This window comes from Cnephaeus nilssonii (assembly GCF_951640355.1).
Source record: "Cnephaeus nilssonii genome assembly, chromosome: 18".
Classification (NCBI taxonomy): Eukaryota; Metazoa; Chordata; class Mammalia; order Chiroptera; family Vespertilionidae; genus Cnephaeus; species Cnephaeus nilssonii.
Genome location: NC_137089.1, coordinates 20,842,895 through 20,862,043, shown reverse-complemented (window position 1 = coordinate 20,862,043; position 19,149 = coordinate 20,842,895). Strand labels below are relative to the sequence as shown.

The window sequence follows — 19,149 nt, the reverse complement described above, 5'->3', positions numbered from 1 at the left end:
GACCACCAGGGTACAGACAGTTGACCTGTTGACCAGTTGCTATGAAGTCCACTGACCACCAGGGGGACAACCCTCAATGCAGGAGCTTCCCCCTGGTGGTCAGTGTACTCCCACAGCGGGAGAGCCACTCAGCCAGAAGCCGGGCTCTTGGCTGGCGAGCGCAGCGGCAGTGGCAGGAGCCTCTGCTGCCTCCATGGCAGCGCTAAGGAGGCCCTCAGGGAGCCGGCCTAAGCCATCAGTTGGACATCCCCTGAGGGCTCTTGGACTGCAAGAGGGCGCAGGTGGGGCTGAGGGATCCCCGTCCCGAATGCATGAATTTCTTGCATCAGGCCTCTAAGTCTGTAATATAACAGCAAGACATGTCCCAATTGTTGATCAGAGTCAGTAACAAGTAATATTTCTGGCTCTGTGTCCGCACCAAATGCTGTCACAGCTAATCTTTCGGTAGTTCTTTACCGCACTGTAGGCAGTTGCCTCACCAGCTGGCCAGTATTCTGCTGAACACCCAGGAGTTCTCTCCCTGGATCTCCAGAGTCCTCTTTCAGTGCGTGTCCTCTCTGGCACTGTCTCTTTATTCTCGCCTGGCTCTAGAGTCATGTCTCCACCCAGGGAGCTGGGGGGCTCTGCAGGGGGGCTCCCTGTGCTGCAGCCTGGAAACCCTCTGAAAGCAGTACGATGTGGCAGCTTTAGGACTCATCTCATTTGTTTCCTGTCACTCGAGGATCACTGTGCTTTGCGGCCTTTGAAACCTGTTTTTGGTTGTTGTTATTTTTGTTTTAATATTGTGTCCCAGTTATATATTTATTTATTTATTCATTCATTCATTCATTCATTCATTTATTCATTCATTTTTGTTGTTTCAAATGGAGAGTAAAGTCTTCTCTATTTCTCCATCTTGAAGGAAAGAAGTCCTCCTACTTGCTTTGGAAATGTCTCAATTTTGCAATAGTGAACAACTTAACAATTAACAAATAGCCTCTACTGGTTTCCTACTACACCAACCCATCCAAGCCCTAAAATTCTTACTGGTACCTTTTAAGTATCAGCTGAAATGGCACCCATTTGGCAAAAGCCTTTCATGACACTTCTTCCTCATATCGCTTTTAGCTAAGAGTGACCTCTTTGTACCATATAATTCTTCTAGCAATTACCTATATGCTAACCTATAAGCTTCATACAGCATTGGTAACCTGGTCTGTTTCTCTCTCTCAAATCAATGAAGACATTTTTCTTTAAGTATTGTATATCATGAGGTCAAGGTCATGGATTCAAATATCATGCACACTTTGACAGAGGAACTATAAATATTAAGAAACATTCACAGAACTAAAACAAACTGGAAAGGAAAGATATTTGCTGTAATACTATACTAGGAAGCTCATAACAGTACACTAATTATAAAATTTGCTTAAGCTATTTTCTGTGATGTTCATACTGAAAGAAAATGTTAAAAAACTAAGCACAGGTAAATACTCATTCAGAGACACAGAGTTTTGTTGTTACTGTTTTTTGTTATCTGTTTTTGTTTTGTTTTATTTTGTTTTGTTTTATTTGTCAGCACAAAAACCCCTCGGGTATAAATAGTACAGGATCCTTACCTTGTGCTGTCTAACAGGCAGGTCACCTCTGGAACCAAAAGCACAGTGCTCAGAGTGTTTTGGGGAAAAGATGCAATCTGCCTAAGGACAGGGCTTGTCAAATGGAGTAACAATCGACTTTCAGGTCTAAAACGAAATATGTGCATCTATTACCGGGGTTTTTAAACCTACCAGAACTTCTTCCAAAGTGATCACTGCTCTGCATCTGGCAGGTCTTGTCATTTGGGTCAGGTACGGTATACTTGATCAGATCCCGTGATAAATGAACCTAAGGCTTTTGTTACAAGTGGTCAGCACAGAAATGGCCCTCCCTGAATCTTTGTGACCAACCCGAGAATTCTCAAAGTTTTTTGTTTGTTGGTTTTTGGTTTTCTTTAGAAGATAGGCCAGGGAAATGGGGATATTTTCACACAAGAGAAAGCTGGGGGATATCCCAGCATGAAACTGGGTGAAGTGAGGCTAAAAAGTCATCTAAATCTCAAGGGAAGAGGGCTATCGCTAAGCGCAGTGGTTCTTAAACAGGGGCGCTTTTGCTTCCCCGGGGACATCTGATAATGCCTGGTTACACTTGGCTGTCACAGTGCAGGTGAGTGGAGGGGCTCTCAGTATCCAGCAGGTAGAGGTCAATGCTAAATACCGTTAGTGATAAAGCAGCCTCATGTGATCAAGAATGAATTGGTCCCAAATGTCTATAGTGCCTAAATTAAGGTAAATGAAATCTCCCTTGCTGAGATCTAAAAAGAAAACCAACTTTTGAATTGAGAGATTGGATCACCTTTCTGGAACTTCATTCTGCTATAGTAGAATTTTATTCTGGGCTTGAAACCTGGCAAAGCAAAGGCATAGGATGCCTGAGCTAGCATGTATATTGCTATATTGTCTCTAGTAGGAAAACAACGGGATAACTCAAACATCAAGCCACAGGGGTTTGGTTTCTTGAATTATATTGCATGTATATACATGTAAGAGAATATTATGTCATTAAAATGTTACATGAATCTATGTGTATTTACATGCAAAAATATCAATTAGATATTGAGTAAAAAATGGATTCTGTTATAAAAGTGAGGATAGACTGATCCTGTTTATTTAAAAATGCATATTTATAATGCTCATTTAAGAAGTTAAAAATTTTGAAGTGGCATAAATTAATTTACTAAATTATGTTTTCTTTTTAGCATAGAGGTTTATCTGCTTTAATTTATTATCAATGATGCCAAATGGACATTAATTACATGATAGAAGCTAATGAGAATACCTCCCATGAAAACAAATTTATGTATTTATTTGTTTGTTTGTTTATTGTTGTTGTTAATTGTAAACCAAGAATATTTTTTCCATTTTATTTTTTTTTAGAGAGCATAGAAAGGAGGGAGAGAGGGGAAGAGAGAGAGACAGACAGACAGAAATGTGAGAGAGACACATCAATTTGTTGCCTCCTGCACACGACCTGATCAGGGCCAGAAAATGAACCTGCAACTCAGGTACAAGCCCTTGACTGGGAATCCAACCCGTGACCCTTAGGTGTAAGGGCCAACACTCTAACCACAGACCCACACAGGCCAGACAAAAACAAATTTAAACCTTTAAATAATAGATGTGTTTTTGTGAATTTGAGCTATTTAATCATTCCTTATTCATTCATTTGCTGATTTTTTCTTTAAACAGTATTTACTTTATGTCTTATGATGTACTAGAGGAGGTTGTGAGAATATATCAGTGTAGAAAAAAACAAAACATCTGTCTTGGTGGAGTTTATTGGTGTGTGTGTGTGTGTGTGTGTGTGTGTGTGTGTGCTTATGTGTGTACATAAGTGCTGGGTCCTTAAGGATTTTGGTGACTTTAGAAAAGATTTTCTTGCAATAAACCATAGCACTCTGAATTTTAAGGTAAAGCTCTAAAGAGCTACTATTCTAAGGTTTTGCTCAAAAAGACCAAAAGCCTCTTTTTGTTGTTGAAAACAAGCTGGTGTAATGAATGAATTGACTTGTGGAGCAGGTGCTGTTTACAAAGATCGTTGCTATTGGAAACTGCCTCTTTGACTGGCCTTTGCTTCCTTAGAAAGTCACCAAACAAATCCTTCTGAAGCTGTTGTCCCGAGTTCCATTCATGATGCTGCCTCGTTACGCAGAACTCTTTCCCAGCGCCTCTGCAAAATAAACCCTCTGTCCTCTCTGTTGGTGGCTCTCTCAGCTCCTGTGCCTTCCCACTCGGTTAGCTGGTCTTTCTTGCCAGGATTCGAATTCAGTCTGTAAAGCTCTGTCCACAAAATAGCAATTTGTGGGTGTTCTCTTTAATTTTCCTCCTCTTAATTGGAATCTAGATTAAAAATATAAAATAACATAAAGTAAAATAAAACAAAATAAATTGAAGGGTATACTCACAAAATTCAGGAATTTTGAAACTGCAAATAAAATAACATATTTTTTGGTAAATAAGCTGGATTTGATTTCCTATCCAACTCAGTTATATAATTTAAAAAATCTTTTCATCATCAATAACCAAAAGGACAAAAATCATTCTATATGCAAAATTCTTATTAGGAGTGTGATAGGAACACTCAGAGTGTTAGTTCAGCAAGCTGGGTCCAGGGCTCTGAGGGCTAGAAGGGGAGGGCTGTGAATATTGCTCTTTAATTTAATTGCCGTTATTCTTGGTCCTAAAAACTTGCTAGACTCAACAGATTAGAGTAATATGAAAGAAATGTTGAGATTCATCATTTTAAATGGTAAGTTAATAAATACAATGTAATTAAAATACTATTAAGGTCGCCCATGACTTAATCTATTTTTAATTTTTAACCCTAGACTTTCACATTTCTGGGAAGAATTACTTAAAAATAAAAATGAGGGAATATAACTCAGATTCACCTGGTATAATTTTATACTCTTTTATAAACAAAAAGATTCAAAAGGCAAAAATGATAGTAAAATGCAAGTATGCCACATTTCTTTTATCTCCAGAAAAGAAAAAGTGTAAGCTGGTATGTTTTTTTTTTCTTTTTCTTCTCTTCTCTTAGCCGCAAGAAAGCTTTTAGCCAACTCATTGCCCAAATCATGTTTAAATCATGTACTCAAAACAGCAAGTGCTTTGGTGGCCTATATATAATTTCTGTTATGCCTTATTCTTAAATGTCATAGTAGGGTTGATTTTTTAATGTTCTATGCTGTTTTAAGTCTTCTTGAAAGTTTTTGGTGGCATCCTAAGTGATAATATACGTAATCAGAGCCAGCTTTATGGATGAGTGCAATTGATAGAACCTCATGCCCGAGGGCCTGTGCTTGGGCTGTCTCAGCATTATCAATAATATTATCTTTGAAAGTGTGATTTGTAACTGAAGTCCCCTGGATGCTGGAGCATGTGATGAGGGTTTGGAGCCTCTGCTCATGTAGTCTGTCAGCCTCCCTGCCTCCTGTCTTCCTAGGCTGGGTTTATGGGCCATTTGCCCCCACCACCTGGTACCCCTGTCCCTGCGGGGCCTCTCCATTCCCACCACTTCTTTGCTCAGCGGTTCCATCCTGTCATCAGCAGAGGGAGGCTCACCCTGCAGCTGCGTTCTCCACCCTGTTTGAGAGGCCTGGATGTAGCATGGGGCAAGTCAGAGTTTGGTGTATTCATGAAGTCTTGGTGCAGAGTGGGTAGCATCTATCTCTGCCCTGGGCTGGTCTTGCTGAGTCAGATTTAGCAAGCACTTGACAGAAGCCTTGAAGGAAGCCCTTCACTCACACCCAATCCAGGAAGCAAGTGGATTCCAGAATAGAGGTTCCTGTTTTTTTCTGGGTTGTTCTTTTACCTGGGTTGCCATTGAGTTAGTGGAAATGGGAAATTTAACTCTCTCCCTAGCTGTAGCATTTTTACTTTATACTGAGCCTCACAAAGTATGTATCCCACCCTGTACATGATAAATTCACACTTTATGGTTCATTCATTCTTTTATTTATTCAATAAAAAGTATTCTTTTTATACCTATCATTGTTTTAGTTAAAAACTATTATAATAGAAAATTGAGTAACACTGTGCAGAAAATACTCTCTCAATCCACCAAGTCTACTAAATCAGAAACTTCAATAGCCATATATAAGAATATAGATTTTAAATATTACATTAGAAATCTTGATTCTATAGGATGGCTTCTTCATGATCACTTAATACATGTTTAATGAGGTTACCAGGTCACAGTTTCCTGCACTATAATAGCATATTAACTTAACCTTTTCAAAGTCTAAATGGCAGTTTCTCAACCATGTTTATAGAATCTGTAATAAGCATATCCGGTCATAATCAAGAATTGCTAGGATGTGGTTTAAGTATGCTTATGTTTTATGATTAAAAATGAACATGATAACTAATTTTCCCTACTGATACATTAAGAATGCCATATGCTTACTATTCTTCTCTATTAAATATATGCCACATTAACCATCTGCTTTTTGAATCCAATATCGATAGTAATCAGTTGTGGAGACCCAGGCGTACCAGCCAATGGACTGAGATATGGAGATGATTATGTGGTTGGACACAATGTTTCGTACATGTGCCAGCCAGGCTATACCATGGAATTGAATGGTTCCAGAATCAGGACTTGTACAACTAATGGCACATGGAGTGGAGTAATGCCAACCTGTAGAGGTATAATAATTTCTTAATTATTTATGTTATCACTACCACAAAGTTCCTTTTTAATATGTAAATTTAAAGTAGATTTAAATAGTGTTTTATGTATAGTTTCACTTTTTTGAAACTAAAAAAAAATGATTGTTTCAGTTTTTATTTTTAAACCATACAGATTATAATAATATATAAAATGTAAAGATATTTCAAAAAATATTTTATTTTTATTGTGAGTAGTGACAGTGGACTTTAATGCAACCCAAACAACAAAAATATCATGTACTCTGCTATTTATATTAACTTACGAATATTTAAAAGGTAATATAACCTTAATGATTTAGAAGAGCAATTTCCAACCACTCATTTCATGGCACACATAAACTGATTATGAAAATTCTGTGGCATTCCCAAAAAAGATTGTATTTTTTGCCAATCTGAAAAAAAAATAAATATAATTTTGATTGATTTACAAAGAAAATAATAATAGTAATTATCTATTCTTTTTGCTCCAAAGTGACTTTTAAAAAAATCAGGTGCCTATACTTATATATAAGGATTTCTGATTCAAGGAATTAACCAATCAGATGCAACCTTATTATGGGACATGACCAATAAAATACAATCTATTTTATTACCTATGTATTTATGGTTCAAGACAGGTCATTCACACTGGATGGCTACTATTGTGTTGGTTGTTGGCATTTTTTTAATTTGACAATCTAAGGGAAAAGTGGTCAGTGCCCCTGATGAAATAGTCAGGTATTACATGTTTGTAAAATTCTTGTGCATGCCAATTTAAAATCACTGTCAGAATTTTAATTTGATAGTCCACTTTATCAAGTAATTCATGGGTAGGGAGAAAACCTTTCAGTAGTTTGAGAATAGTCAATTGGAATTATGAAACTATAATTTTCCTTAAAGAAGAGAAACTGTTTATTTAAAGAATGTAATCTAGAATTAATATTTTAGTCAATATAGGCATAGATTTGCTACCTTATACTAATTGTTTTTTATTGAAAACATTTTCATATTTTTCTGCCAGTTTTTCTGATTACTTGTAGAACAGTGTAGATGCAATGTAAGGTAATTTATATTGTATAATAACAGTATTAATTCTTTAATAATTGAGATTTCTCATTCAGGTGTCTATAAACATCTATAAATTGACAGTTTAGTATCTCCCTAACATCTAAAAAATATAACAAAAAAGAATAATTTTGATGTGTATCTTTTTTTTGATTTCACAGTTTCTGAATCAGATCACTGTACATAGTATATAAAAATATGTAACAGATATTTTATATTTTAGAAGTTATTTCATACACAATTAATTGATCCTGGTAAAGGCAGTGTTATACAATTCCAAAAAGTATTCAGCTATGTTGCTAGCCATTAGAATAGCCATTATTCTTAAGAAATAATAACCATTCCTCATTTTGAGATTTTGTAGTTGGTACCATTCCTTTTCCTCTGATCTCTGTCACCTCATCCAACCTATCTCTGCTTGAGGACATCTTAAAACAGTTTAAAAAAATGAATGTTTAAAACTTTGATAATACACTTAAAATTCTACAGTAAATTTTAACATATGAGTCTAAGTATTTAATAGAACCAATTGGATATTTTAATGAGATACATGATTTACGTTTTCAGAAATATCACAGAATTACTACCAAATTCCTTGCCACAGTGCTGATATGCTGTATATAGCCAAATAACCAAGTCTGTCTAAAGGTCATTGGAAAACAATATAAAACCAATAATTTATCAGTTACAATACTAGTTAGAAGATCAGCCTTTATTTTCCTTATATATCAGGCAGCTTGATATTTTGTAAGAGAATCTCAACCAGTAGCCATTATGTTGTCAAGAAATAGTCGTATTGTGGATTAATTCTAGGGATGTTTCAGGGATACAACCAGGAGAATAAAACGTGTCACACCATATTGTCCTTCAAAAGGTTAAGTTAGCACATATGCTTCTCCTAATGATATTTGTTCATTTATTTTCCATACCCAGGATATCTCAACAGCTGTCTAATCGCTTTCAATGTAATTGCAGCTGTTACCTGTGCAGCTCCTCCCCAGATCTCCAATGGAAGGTTGGAAGGAACAAATTTCGACTGGGGCTTTAGTATTAGCTACATCTGTTCTCCAGGCTATGAGCTATCCTTTCCTGCTGTTTTGACCTGTGTAGGGAATGGCACCTGGAGTGGGGAAGTACCACAGTGCTTACGTAAGTATAATTTCCAAAATTATATTTTCCTATTTTCTCTCTCTTAGAACTGCTTTCCTGAGTTTACAACTGTTATTTAAATTTTTCAAGTTTTGCCAGAATACATATGAGATTGTTAAACTCCTTCCAATGTGTAAAGTTTAGTGAAAAATCAGTATTTACCAATGTAGCCACTTTTCATCCAACCATTATGTGCCTTCTGCTTGAACTCTAAAGTTTAGGCTAAATTGCTTTGTTTGTAAACTTTGCTTAATTTTCACAATTATTCCTCAAAATAGAAACCTTCTCAGCTGAATCTGCCAGAAAATTATTCTTAAGTCCAGTGTATCTCAGCTGAATGTTTTAATTTAACCCCAAATTTCTTTCTGCAATAAATTCATGTCACTTCTACATGTTTATTTAAATTGAGTTCTTATTCTGGTATTTGCCATGATAATGATCGTAATTATACATCAAAAATTACTAAGGTAAGCATAGAGGTAAGATATATATATATATATATATATATATATATATATATATATATATATATATTTTTTTTTTAACAGAGGTTGCTGTATACTATATATCCGTATACTATATATCCCTTCAAGACTAATTTGGAAGATTACAAAACAAAAAAAGCCAGATTTCCATTTTACATAAATTATTGTAACACATGATATGGGCAATACTCATTCAGAGACATCCAGTGCTATCTTGTTTCAAGTCTTTTCCTTCCCAGCATGTGGTAGGAAGAAGAGTGCTAAAGCTGTCCCCATGGTCTTGGAGTGAGCCAGAGCTAACCAACTAAACTGCACAGAATCCTCCAGTCTTCTCATCTCATTCAGAGTAGAAGCCAGATTGCCTATAGGCTCATGCAAATGTTTTATTTTCCCTGATCTCATCATATCCTGTTCTCTCCCTCATCCACTCTACTCCAGGCACACAGGCTTCCATACTTTTACTTGGTATTGTTGTCAGTATTCCAGATGTCCCCCATCCCCCCTCTTCCTGCTCCTCTCCACCCAGCTCCCCCTCCAGGCTTTCCCCCACACTATGGTCTCTGTCCATGAGTAATGTGTATATGCATTTACTAGAGGCCTGGTGCATGAAATTTGTGCACAGAGGGGGGGTGGTTCCCTCAGCTCTGCCTGCACCCTCTGCAATTTGGGACCCCTACACCTTTTTCTTATCTAGCTAACCTCTTCACATTTAAAAAAATTAACTGAAATATCACCTACTCTAGGAAATCCTCTTGGAACAAATGTCTTTACAATCTGTATTAAGTATTTTCATAGTATACCATTCTTTTTCTTTAACAGCTACTTAGAGTGGATGCAATGTGGTTTTCATTCTTGCATCTGAATTTTTTCTTCTTGCTCTTGTAATAGCAAAGCTTATCCAATTTACATTTGCCCTTCAAGGGCTTATATTTGGTTCAGTTTCTAGTTGGCTCCCTGCTTTTGTTTTTAAGCAATAAATTTGGGTTGTGATAGTAAGCCTCACTGTAATCAAGCCTGTAGGTCTCTCTATCTGAATATTTCTATAATACCTATCACTTTAGCATACCAGAGATTGTGTTCATTTATAGAAAATAACAATAAATGTCACCTGATCATTTGATCTTCTAGTAATATTTTATAGCAAGATGTATTATTCTAGTAATTTAACTATTACAAAACTGAGGCATACAGAAATAAATTACATTGAACAATAAAGAATGACTCAAATATCAAAGCATGGTACACTTAGGGCCTCCCTTGTCCTGTGCCTCAGATATCATAGCATAATTCACAGTTCACATGGAACTCAGCTTCCTTTAAAATAGGAAAGAATGCCATACTCATGAAGCAGCTACTTCCACACATATTTTTTTATTTAATTCATAGCACATACTCTTTGTACTAATTATTGGAAAATCATCTTAGCAATTGCCTCTGTTCGTCTCTGTATTGTTGCCTTACATTCTGATGTTATTACTGCGCTTTTATCATCCACTCGCTCTAATAAGATTGTGAATTTTTTAAGGGCAGAGATCATGAGTTGAGCTTGTGTTTCTCTGTCATGGTGTCTAGATAAATACTCAAATGCCATCCGGTCCAAATGACTGTGATGAGAGAGGCCCACTGTTGCTGGAGACCTCTGATTTTTATTTAAGGGCCTCACTTGTTCTGTGCCTTTACAGAGGGGTGAGTAGGGACTGAGAGAATTTGAGGAAACCCAGACAGAATTCTCCTCCTAAAAGATTTTGCTAAGCTGGCTACCGGGACCTCCAGGCATTTGTCCAATTAAAACCCGGACACACAGCAATAACAAAGGCACTGGTCTCCTACTGCTAATGCGTGGGGATCAAATCGCAGCCTGCAGGAACTCACCCCCACAGTCAGGACCAGGCTGCTAGGTAGATCTTGGCTGGTGCTCCTAACTCTGGGGAGAGGGAGACTTCCCATGGCTGTAGGCTAGAGGCCCTGGACTCCGCACCACGCGCCCAAACAGGTCCCTAGCGCAGGTTGGTCAGCGGAGTGGCTTCTTCACCTGGGATTGCAGGGCGGCTTGGCCAGGCTCTGCTGGCCTGTTCACCCCATGATCACGGGTCAGCTCGGCCTGGCCTGTTCGCCCTGTGATCGCAGGGTGGCTTGGCCCCAGGCTCTTTGCCCCATGATCACAGGGTGGCTTGGGCCCAGTTGAACCTGGGCTCTTTGCCCCGGGATCGCTGGGCAGCTTGGACCCGGACTCTTTGCCCCATGATCGCAGGGCAGGTTGGACCCGGGCTCTTCGCCCCATGATCGCAGGGCAGGTTGGACCCGGGCTCTTCGCCCCAGGATCGCAGGGTGGCTTGGACCTGGACGCTTCCCCCCGTGATTGCAGGGCGGCTTGGACCCCGGCAGGTGGCGGGGCGGCTTGACCCAGGCTCTTCACCCCATGATCACAGGGCGGCTTGGACCTGGGCAGGCCTGCTTGGGTCCCCATCTCATCTTGGATCCACCAGCGGCTTCCAGTGCTGCCCCCCGCTGCCTGCCCAGGTCCCTGACTGCAGCTTGGATCCCATTGGCCACATAGGGCCTCTGCCTGCGCACCTGCGTATGCAAATTACCTGCCATCTTTGCTGGGTTAATTTGCATATCACTCCTGATTGGCTGTGGGTATAGCAGAGGTACAGTCAATTAGCATTTTTCTCTTTTATTAGTGTGGATGATCTCTGGCTAATCTCTTCCTCTCCTCTCCAACCCCTTCTCCACTGAGATCTGTTATTCTGTTCCATACATCTGTGCCTCTGGACCTATTTTTTCATCAGTTCATTTTGTTCATTAGATTCCACATGTAAGTGAGATCATATGAAAGACAAATACCACAGGCTTCCTTACTTTTAATTGAGCACTCTGACTTGCTTTGACATCAGAGATTTTTGTATTCACTATTTACTTTGTCTAGAAATTTCCTTTTATTCTTTTAGCTTTTTACTCAGAGTCCCTCTTCTCGGTATTCTCTTCTCTCATCACCATAATTAAAATTTTATATGTTGGTATATAACACTGCCCTTTTAGACTTTATTTTTCTCCTTACTAGTCTCCTATCATTCCTTCTTTTTTCTCCTTATAACAACTATACATTCTACGAATCTTGTTTATGTGAATGAGGCCCTCCATTCAGATTTATGCTCCTTAGAGATTATGTTTTTGCTCACTGCTGTATCTGGTATGCAGTGCAGCCCTCTGCGGGCATCAAAACTGAGGATGCTATAGTAGTTAAGACAGTTTGGTATTGGTGCAGGAATAGAAGGTAAAGCAGCATAATAAAGAGCACAGAATCATTAATTGATACTTGGTACATTTTAGAGCAAAGCAGTGGGGGGAAAGAATGGACATTGCAGTTAATCATTCTTTACTTATGACCCCTTTTAATTTTAACTGTTTAAAAAGGGAAAAGGGTTTCTAAAATGAGGTCTGAAAATTTAACTTTCTTGTAGTACCTTAAATTTCAGGGAAGATCTTTCTTTGACCATTGAGCTTAAAGCTGAAGTATTCTGTAATTAGGGTATTCATCCATTCCAGTTCACCTGGAGCATTCCTAGTTTACTCCTGTTGTCCTGGCAGTCATCTGATCTGGTTAGAATCCTCCTTTCACTCCTCAAAGTGCCTTGGCTGGGATAATGCACTTTATGGTCACTCAAACTATAGCCATCTGAAGGCAGAATTGATAACGTTTGGTTGTTGCTGTTTGTTTTGTAGGGAAGTAGGTTTTTAGGTGCTGAATCTACAAATTAAAAAAAAATTGAGCACATGTAAAGATAGTTAAAATGGTAAATTATGTATGTTTTATTATAATAAAATAAATTGGAAGCACAGCATATATGTACCTTCACCTCGGTTGTCTATGAGCTTTGAAACCATCTGGTTTCACCCCGTTACACTTCTGCAAGCTCACTGTGCTCCCGCCGCACCGGCCTTCTTGTCCCGATGTGCCCGCAGGCCCCCTGGGGCTGGCGATGCCCTTTCCTCTGCCCCTTGGGATATCTGCATGGCCCAATGCTTTGTTTCCTCCAAATCTTCTCTCAGCGCCAGCCTTGCCACCTTATTTAAAATCCACTCTCTCAGCTCACCATTAGCTCATCCACACATTCCCAGTCCTGATCTTCGCCTACACTGCCTTTCCTCTGAAGACCTGTCACCTTCACACATTCTAACTTTTTACTTGTTTACTTTTGCTTTTCTCACAAACACATACAACCTACAAGGGCAGGAATCTTAGTTTGTTTTCTAATAAGTCCAAGTAACTAAAACTACCTAAAATACTTCTGTCTTTTAATAGTTAAACAAGATAGATAGATAGATAGATAGATAGATAGATAGATAGATAGATAGATGATAGATAGGTAGATAGATAGATAGATAGATAGATAGATAGATAGATGATAAATAGATAGGTAGATGATAGATAGATATTGAATGGAGTCATCTAATCAATTTATTTAGAAATCCTGTCAACTTAATCTCTTCAGAGGTTGTTGTAAACCATTGAGATTCCTTAGTTTTGTCTAGTTTTAGACTCTGATGGTTTCCTTTTCTCTTAAAAACACAACAACACTCAAAATCCTCCACAGTGCTCTCACCTGTGTTGCTAAGTGGTTAGAGTGTCAGTCCCATGCACCGAAGGGCCTCAGGTTTGATTCCAGGTCAAGGAGAGGTACCTGGGTTGTGGTTAGCTCCACACCCCCAGTCAGGGTGCTTACAGGAGGCAACCAACCCACGTGTCTCTCTCACATCCATGTTTCTCTCTCTCCCTCCTCCTCTCCCTCATTCCCGCCCTTCCACTCTCTGTAAAGCAATTGAAAAAAATATACTCGTGTGAGGATTAATTAAAAAAAAAAAAAGGTTTTAAAACATTCCCCAGAGAATTTTAAAGAGGAAGGAACAAAATACCACGGTATGTGCTCTGACTGTTCAACAGAGTAGAACAAAACAAATAAGTGTGTGTTTTATAAACCCAGCAATACGGAGGGGACAAACTACACATGATGGGTTGGTTTTTTCTGGCAGAGCCATCTGTGAATCACATGTCTGTTCAGGATTACATTTCACCTCTGCAGCCCATATACACAAATGCTGTGTGGCTTGATTCTGGCCAATATTTTTATAGAAACTAAAATTATTAGTACTACTAGGTGGAAAATATCTGAATCAGACTAATTTTTAAAATATTACACTGAGTCGAACATGCAGTGTTCCTGTAGACACAAGCTAAATCATTGGAATAGACTAACATGGATTCCATGTCACTTTAGTCTAATATTCCAGTTCTCACCATTTTTCTAAATTGTTTACTCCGATGAATCCTAAATCTTTATCGTCATTGTTGTTTTTTTTTTCACTTCCAGCAAAGTTCTGTGGTGACCCTGGCACACCTGCTCAAGGAAAACGAGAAGGCAAAAGCTTTATCTACCAGTCAGAGGTTGCATTCAGCTGCAATTCTCCTTTCATATTAGTGGGAGCAAGCACCAGGATTTGCCAAGCGGATGGCACGTGGAGTGGTTCCTCACCTCACTGCATAGGTAATATCAATGGAAGGTTGATTACGCTCAGTGATTCTGGTTATAATAGGTAGTAGTGACATTTAATGGTTTTCCTATAAACTATAGTTGACTAAATGTGGAAAACAAATGTAAAATATATAGAAGCAATTAGAAACACTGAAAATGAATATCGGTAAAACATAGGATGTTATTTTTAGCACGCAAAACTTCCAGAAGAAACATTTGAAATATTTTTTATCAATAAAGTGAAAGAGTAAAAAAGCTTTTATATTAATAGCATTATTAAGTACTAACATTAGTATAGCTCTTTAGCATTAATAAAACAAATTCAAATGAAATTAAACTTGCTCCAAAAATAAACAAAAGATATATTGATTTAAAATGGCTCTTAGTTTATTTTCTTATTTTAAGATTTTTAAAATAGATTTTTAGAAAGAGAGAGAGAAACATCAATTGGCTGCCTCCTGCATGCCCCCTACAAGGGATTAAGCCCACAACCTAGGCATGTGCCCAGATTGGGAATCGAATGGCAACCTTTCAGTGCAAGGGATGACACCCAACCAACTGAGCCACACCAGCCAGGGCACTTCCTTTCTTTCTTTTTAAATTTATTTTTAAATTACTTTTGACATACACTGTTATATTAGTTTGAGGTGTACAACATAGTGATTAGACACTGATGTACCTCAGGAAGTGATCGACCCCAAGAAGCCTAGTATCTGTTTGGCAGCATACGTAGTTATTGCATTATTATTGACTCTACTTCCTTTGCTTACTTGACATGCCTATGACTATTTTTATAACTGGCAGGTTGTCAAAATACATTACTACAATCGTAAAACTAAATGACACATTTGGTAAGCTAACCAGATAATCTGTCATGCAAACTAGCCACCTCAGGGATGACCAGCCCTACCTACCATTCCTATGTCTGAATCTCCTACAGCTAGCTATCAGTGAAAACTCCAAGTAACTAAGTCCTGTGTGTGGGAAAAACTCTTACTTCCTGAGGGGACTATTATTCTACCTGAGATTACAATTTATCAAAGTCCTTGGGCAAATATTTTATGCATGTGTTCCTCTTTCATATCCTTCATTTTTCTTTAAATTTTTATCCACAGAGTTAGTTGCAAATACAGGCTTCAGAGTTCAATAATTGCATCATTTATATAAAATGCAGTTAAACTGAATTTCTTGCTTTAGGATTAGTAGGTTCTGTCCACGGTGACATGCTATTAGATTTACACCCTTTATTATTACCCAAGGCCATTCCATTACAGCTGATATCACTTAAAATTGTTTTGTATGAGAAAAATACTCTGTGTAAACGCTATTTATAGATGAGAATTAAAATGATCAACAAAATTGAAAAAATATTAATAAATATAATAGTAAATTTTGAAGAAATATTATGTTTTTAATCTTCATTTTAGAACCAACTCGTACGTCATGTGAAAACCCAGGGGTGCCCCGGCATGGATCTCAGAACAGTACATTTGGATTTCAAGTGAGTGCTTTAAATAAATATTTCCATTTAGTATAAAACCATATCATTAGGCTTCTTTGGTTCATGTGCATTCATTCAGCCCTGTTGATTCAAACAGAAGAAAAGTTATGTTTATAACTGCACTTATAAACATATTATAAAAAGGTAACAGGCAACAAAAGAATGGACATAAGGAAAAGGAAATCAAGAGAAGAAAAATATGCTTCAAGAATAGTAGCCTAACTGACCATAAAGATGAAAGAAAAGAAAAGGTGGACATAGCTATGAGCATAGGAAAATACATAAGCAATAGGTAGTACATAAGAGAGGGTAAGTAAGAGTATGTGAGGTAGTAAATGAACAAATTCTATAGGAAGATGTGGGGGCAATGGGAGAAAATAAAGATGAAACAGGTTAAAGGAGAGACAACTGAGACAAGAGCTCGCTATTACATAAAATGTGATTATTCAATAAGGCAATAAGACTAAAATGGTTTTGCTTTATAATGCACACATAATACATATTTTTTTACATATTGTCATTGATGTGGGAAATATCTGAAAAAATAATTTAACCATAACCTATTGTTACACAACACATATTTAGACTGTTCTATTACAGTTCTTTAGCATGCCCAGTCATGTGTGGCTGACTTCTTGTTCTCTCGTTTTCCCATTTAGATTTTATGTAGAGATTCAGCGAGTTTTTCATTACAGGGCCTAAGGGGAGCCAAAGTGCATACTGATTCTAAAAGGAAATTGTCAATTTACACATTACCCAGCTGCCTTGTTTTGCAGGCTTTTCTAAACTGTGCTATTTTATGTGAAATTCAGTGTGAACCTGAAGAACATCTATTTCTAAAGAAAGTATTCATCAAAGGTGCCATATTTTTGTTGCTAAAAAGAGTTTTCATTTACCTACAGTTCAGGCTCAGTATGAACATTGATTTGATAGCATTTTCAATTCTCCCAGTTTGCCTCAGGCCTCCCTAGATAATACAAATGTGTAAAAAAAATGTCTCAGTCTCTATTATATTGATGTTTTTAGAAAACTTTAGATTCGTAAGTACATAAAATATTATCAGTTGAACTAAATCCTGAAAATTGGACAACTAGCTAAACAGCATTAGTCCTCATTATACAGACAAAGAAACTGAAACAGTTGTGACTTGGCTTTGATCACAAGTCATTGACAATATCCTGAAAGAATACAGAATGGTGATGTTAATGTCTGTGCATCATATCAGTTGTTTTTTTCTGAAAAATATGAGTGCTTTCTAATAAATACCTTTTGAGATCATGGAAATAGAAATGAGTAAAATTGAGTTTGGAATAGCTATCCAATGAAATGAATAAAATTATTAATTGAATTTTAAGAATCCTACGTAATAAAAGAGTAATATGCAAATTAACCATCACTCCGCTACACCCACAAGCCATGCCCACCAGCCATGCCACCAGCCACGCCCACCAGCCAATCAGAGCGAGTATGCAAATAAACCCAACCAAGATGGCTACAGCCACAGAGAGCAGGAGGGAGGCTTGGGTTTCCCAGGCAATGGAGGAAGCCAAGCTTTCCACATGCCCTTGCCGGCCTAAGCCTCCACTCAAGGCTACAAAGTTTCAATTATAGAAGGTATACAAATCCAAACAGAAATGGCGGCAGCCACGAAGCTGGAAAGAGCGGGAGGCTAGGGTTGCCCCTGGCAATGGAAGAAGCAAAGCTTTCCGCACACCCTGGCTGGCCCAGGCCTCCACTCCAGGCTACAAAGTTTCAATTATAGAATGTAAATAAACCCTAACAGAAAAGGCTGCCGGCCACGGAGTGAGCAGGAGGCTTGGCTCCGCTCCAGGCTACAAAGTTTCAATTGTAGAAGATAAATAAACCCCAGATATCAGGGCCTCCACTTGGGTCGCCAGGGGGCGTGGCCAGCCTGCAAACCACCACAGGCCCCTCACTCAGGCTGCCCCATGCCCCAAGGGAACCCCAACCTAGACCCGGGACACCCTTCAGGGCAAACCAGCTGGCCCCCACCCGTGCCTCAGGCCTCTATCCTCCTATCTAATAAAAGAGTAATATGCAAATTGACCATCACTCCAACACACAAGATGGCTGCCCCCATGTGGTCAAAGATGGTTGCCCCCATGTGGTCAAAGATGGCTGCCCCCATGTGGATACAAGATGGCCACCACAAGATGGCCAGCAGGGGAGGGCAGTTGGAAGGGACCAGGCCTGCAAGGGAGGGCAGTTGGGGGTGATCAAGCCTGCAGGGGAGGGCTGTTAGGGGTGACCAGGCCGGCAGAGGAGGGAAGTTGAGGGCGACCAGGCCTTTCTGGGAGAGCAGTTGGGGGGGAACAGGCCTGAAGGGGAGGGCAGTTAGGGGTGACCAGGCCTGCAGGGGAGGGCAGTTAGGGGCAAACAGGCTGGCAGGGGAGCAGTTAGGCATCAATCAGGCTGTCAGGGAAGTGGTTAGAGGGTGATCAGGCTGGCAGGCAGAAGTGGTTAGGGGCAATCAGGAAGGCAGGCAGGTGAGCATTTGGGAGCCAGCAGTCCTGGATTGTGAGAGGGATGTCCCAGATTGGAGAGGGTGCAGGCTGGGCTGAGGGACACATACCCCTGTGCACAAATTTCGTGCACCAGGCACGAAATAAAAGAGTAATATGCAGATTGACCATCACTCCAACACACAATATGGCTGCCCCATGTGGTCAAAGATCCTGCCCCTATGTGGACACAAGATGGCCACCACAAGATGGCCAGCAGGGGAGGGGAGTTGGGAGGCACCAGGCCTGTAAGGGAGGGCAGTTGAGAGGGACCAGGCCTGCAAGGGAGGGCAGTTGGAGGCGATCAACCCTGCAGGGGAGGGCAGTTAGGGGTGAGCAGGCCAGCAGAGGAGGAAAGTTGGGGGCAAACAGGCTGGCAGGGGAGCAGTTAGACATCAATCAGGCTGGCATGGGAGTGGTTAGGGGGTGATCAAGCTGGCAGGCAGAAGCGGTTAGAGGCAATCAGGAAGGCAGGCAAGCGAGCATTTGGGTGCCAGCAGTCCTGGATTGTGAGAGGGATGTCCGACTGCCTGTTTAGACCCGATCCCACCGGGCAGTCAGACATCCGATCTTCATGGGCAGTCAGACATCCCTCGAGGGGTCCCAGATTGGAGAGGGTGCAGGCTGGGCTGAGGGACACCCCCCCGCCCCCGTGTATGAATT

The 19,149-nt window shown here is 39.5% G+C and overlaps 1 protein-coding gene across 3 annotated transcripts in view; it reads left to right on the top strand.

Annotated features, from left to right (window-relative positions):
* CSMD3 (CUB and Sushi multiple domains 3) overlaps nt 1–19,149 on the top strand; it is a gene marked incomplete at both ends in the record, with an annotated part of 911,147 nt that overhangs the window by 859,343 nt on the left and 32,655 nt on the right. For all 3 annotated transcript variants that reach the window (XM_079795927.1, XM_079795926.1, XM_079795925.1), the window contains 4 exons: nt 6,048–6,227; nt 8,271–8,444; nt 14,302–14,475; nt 15,891–15,964. In XM_079795927.1, coding sequence (XP_079652053.1) covers nt 6,048–6,227; nt 8,271–8,444; nt 14,302–14,475; nt 15,891–15,964 — 602 coding nt within the window. The remainder of the gene's footprint in view (nt 1–6,047; nt 6,228–8,270; nt 8,445–14,301; nt 14,476–15,890; nt 15,965–19,149) is intronic.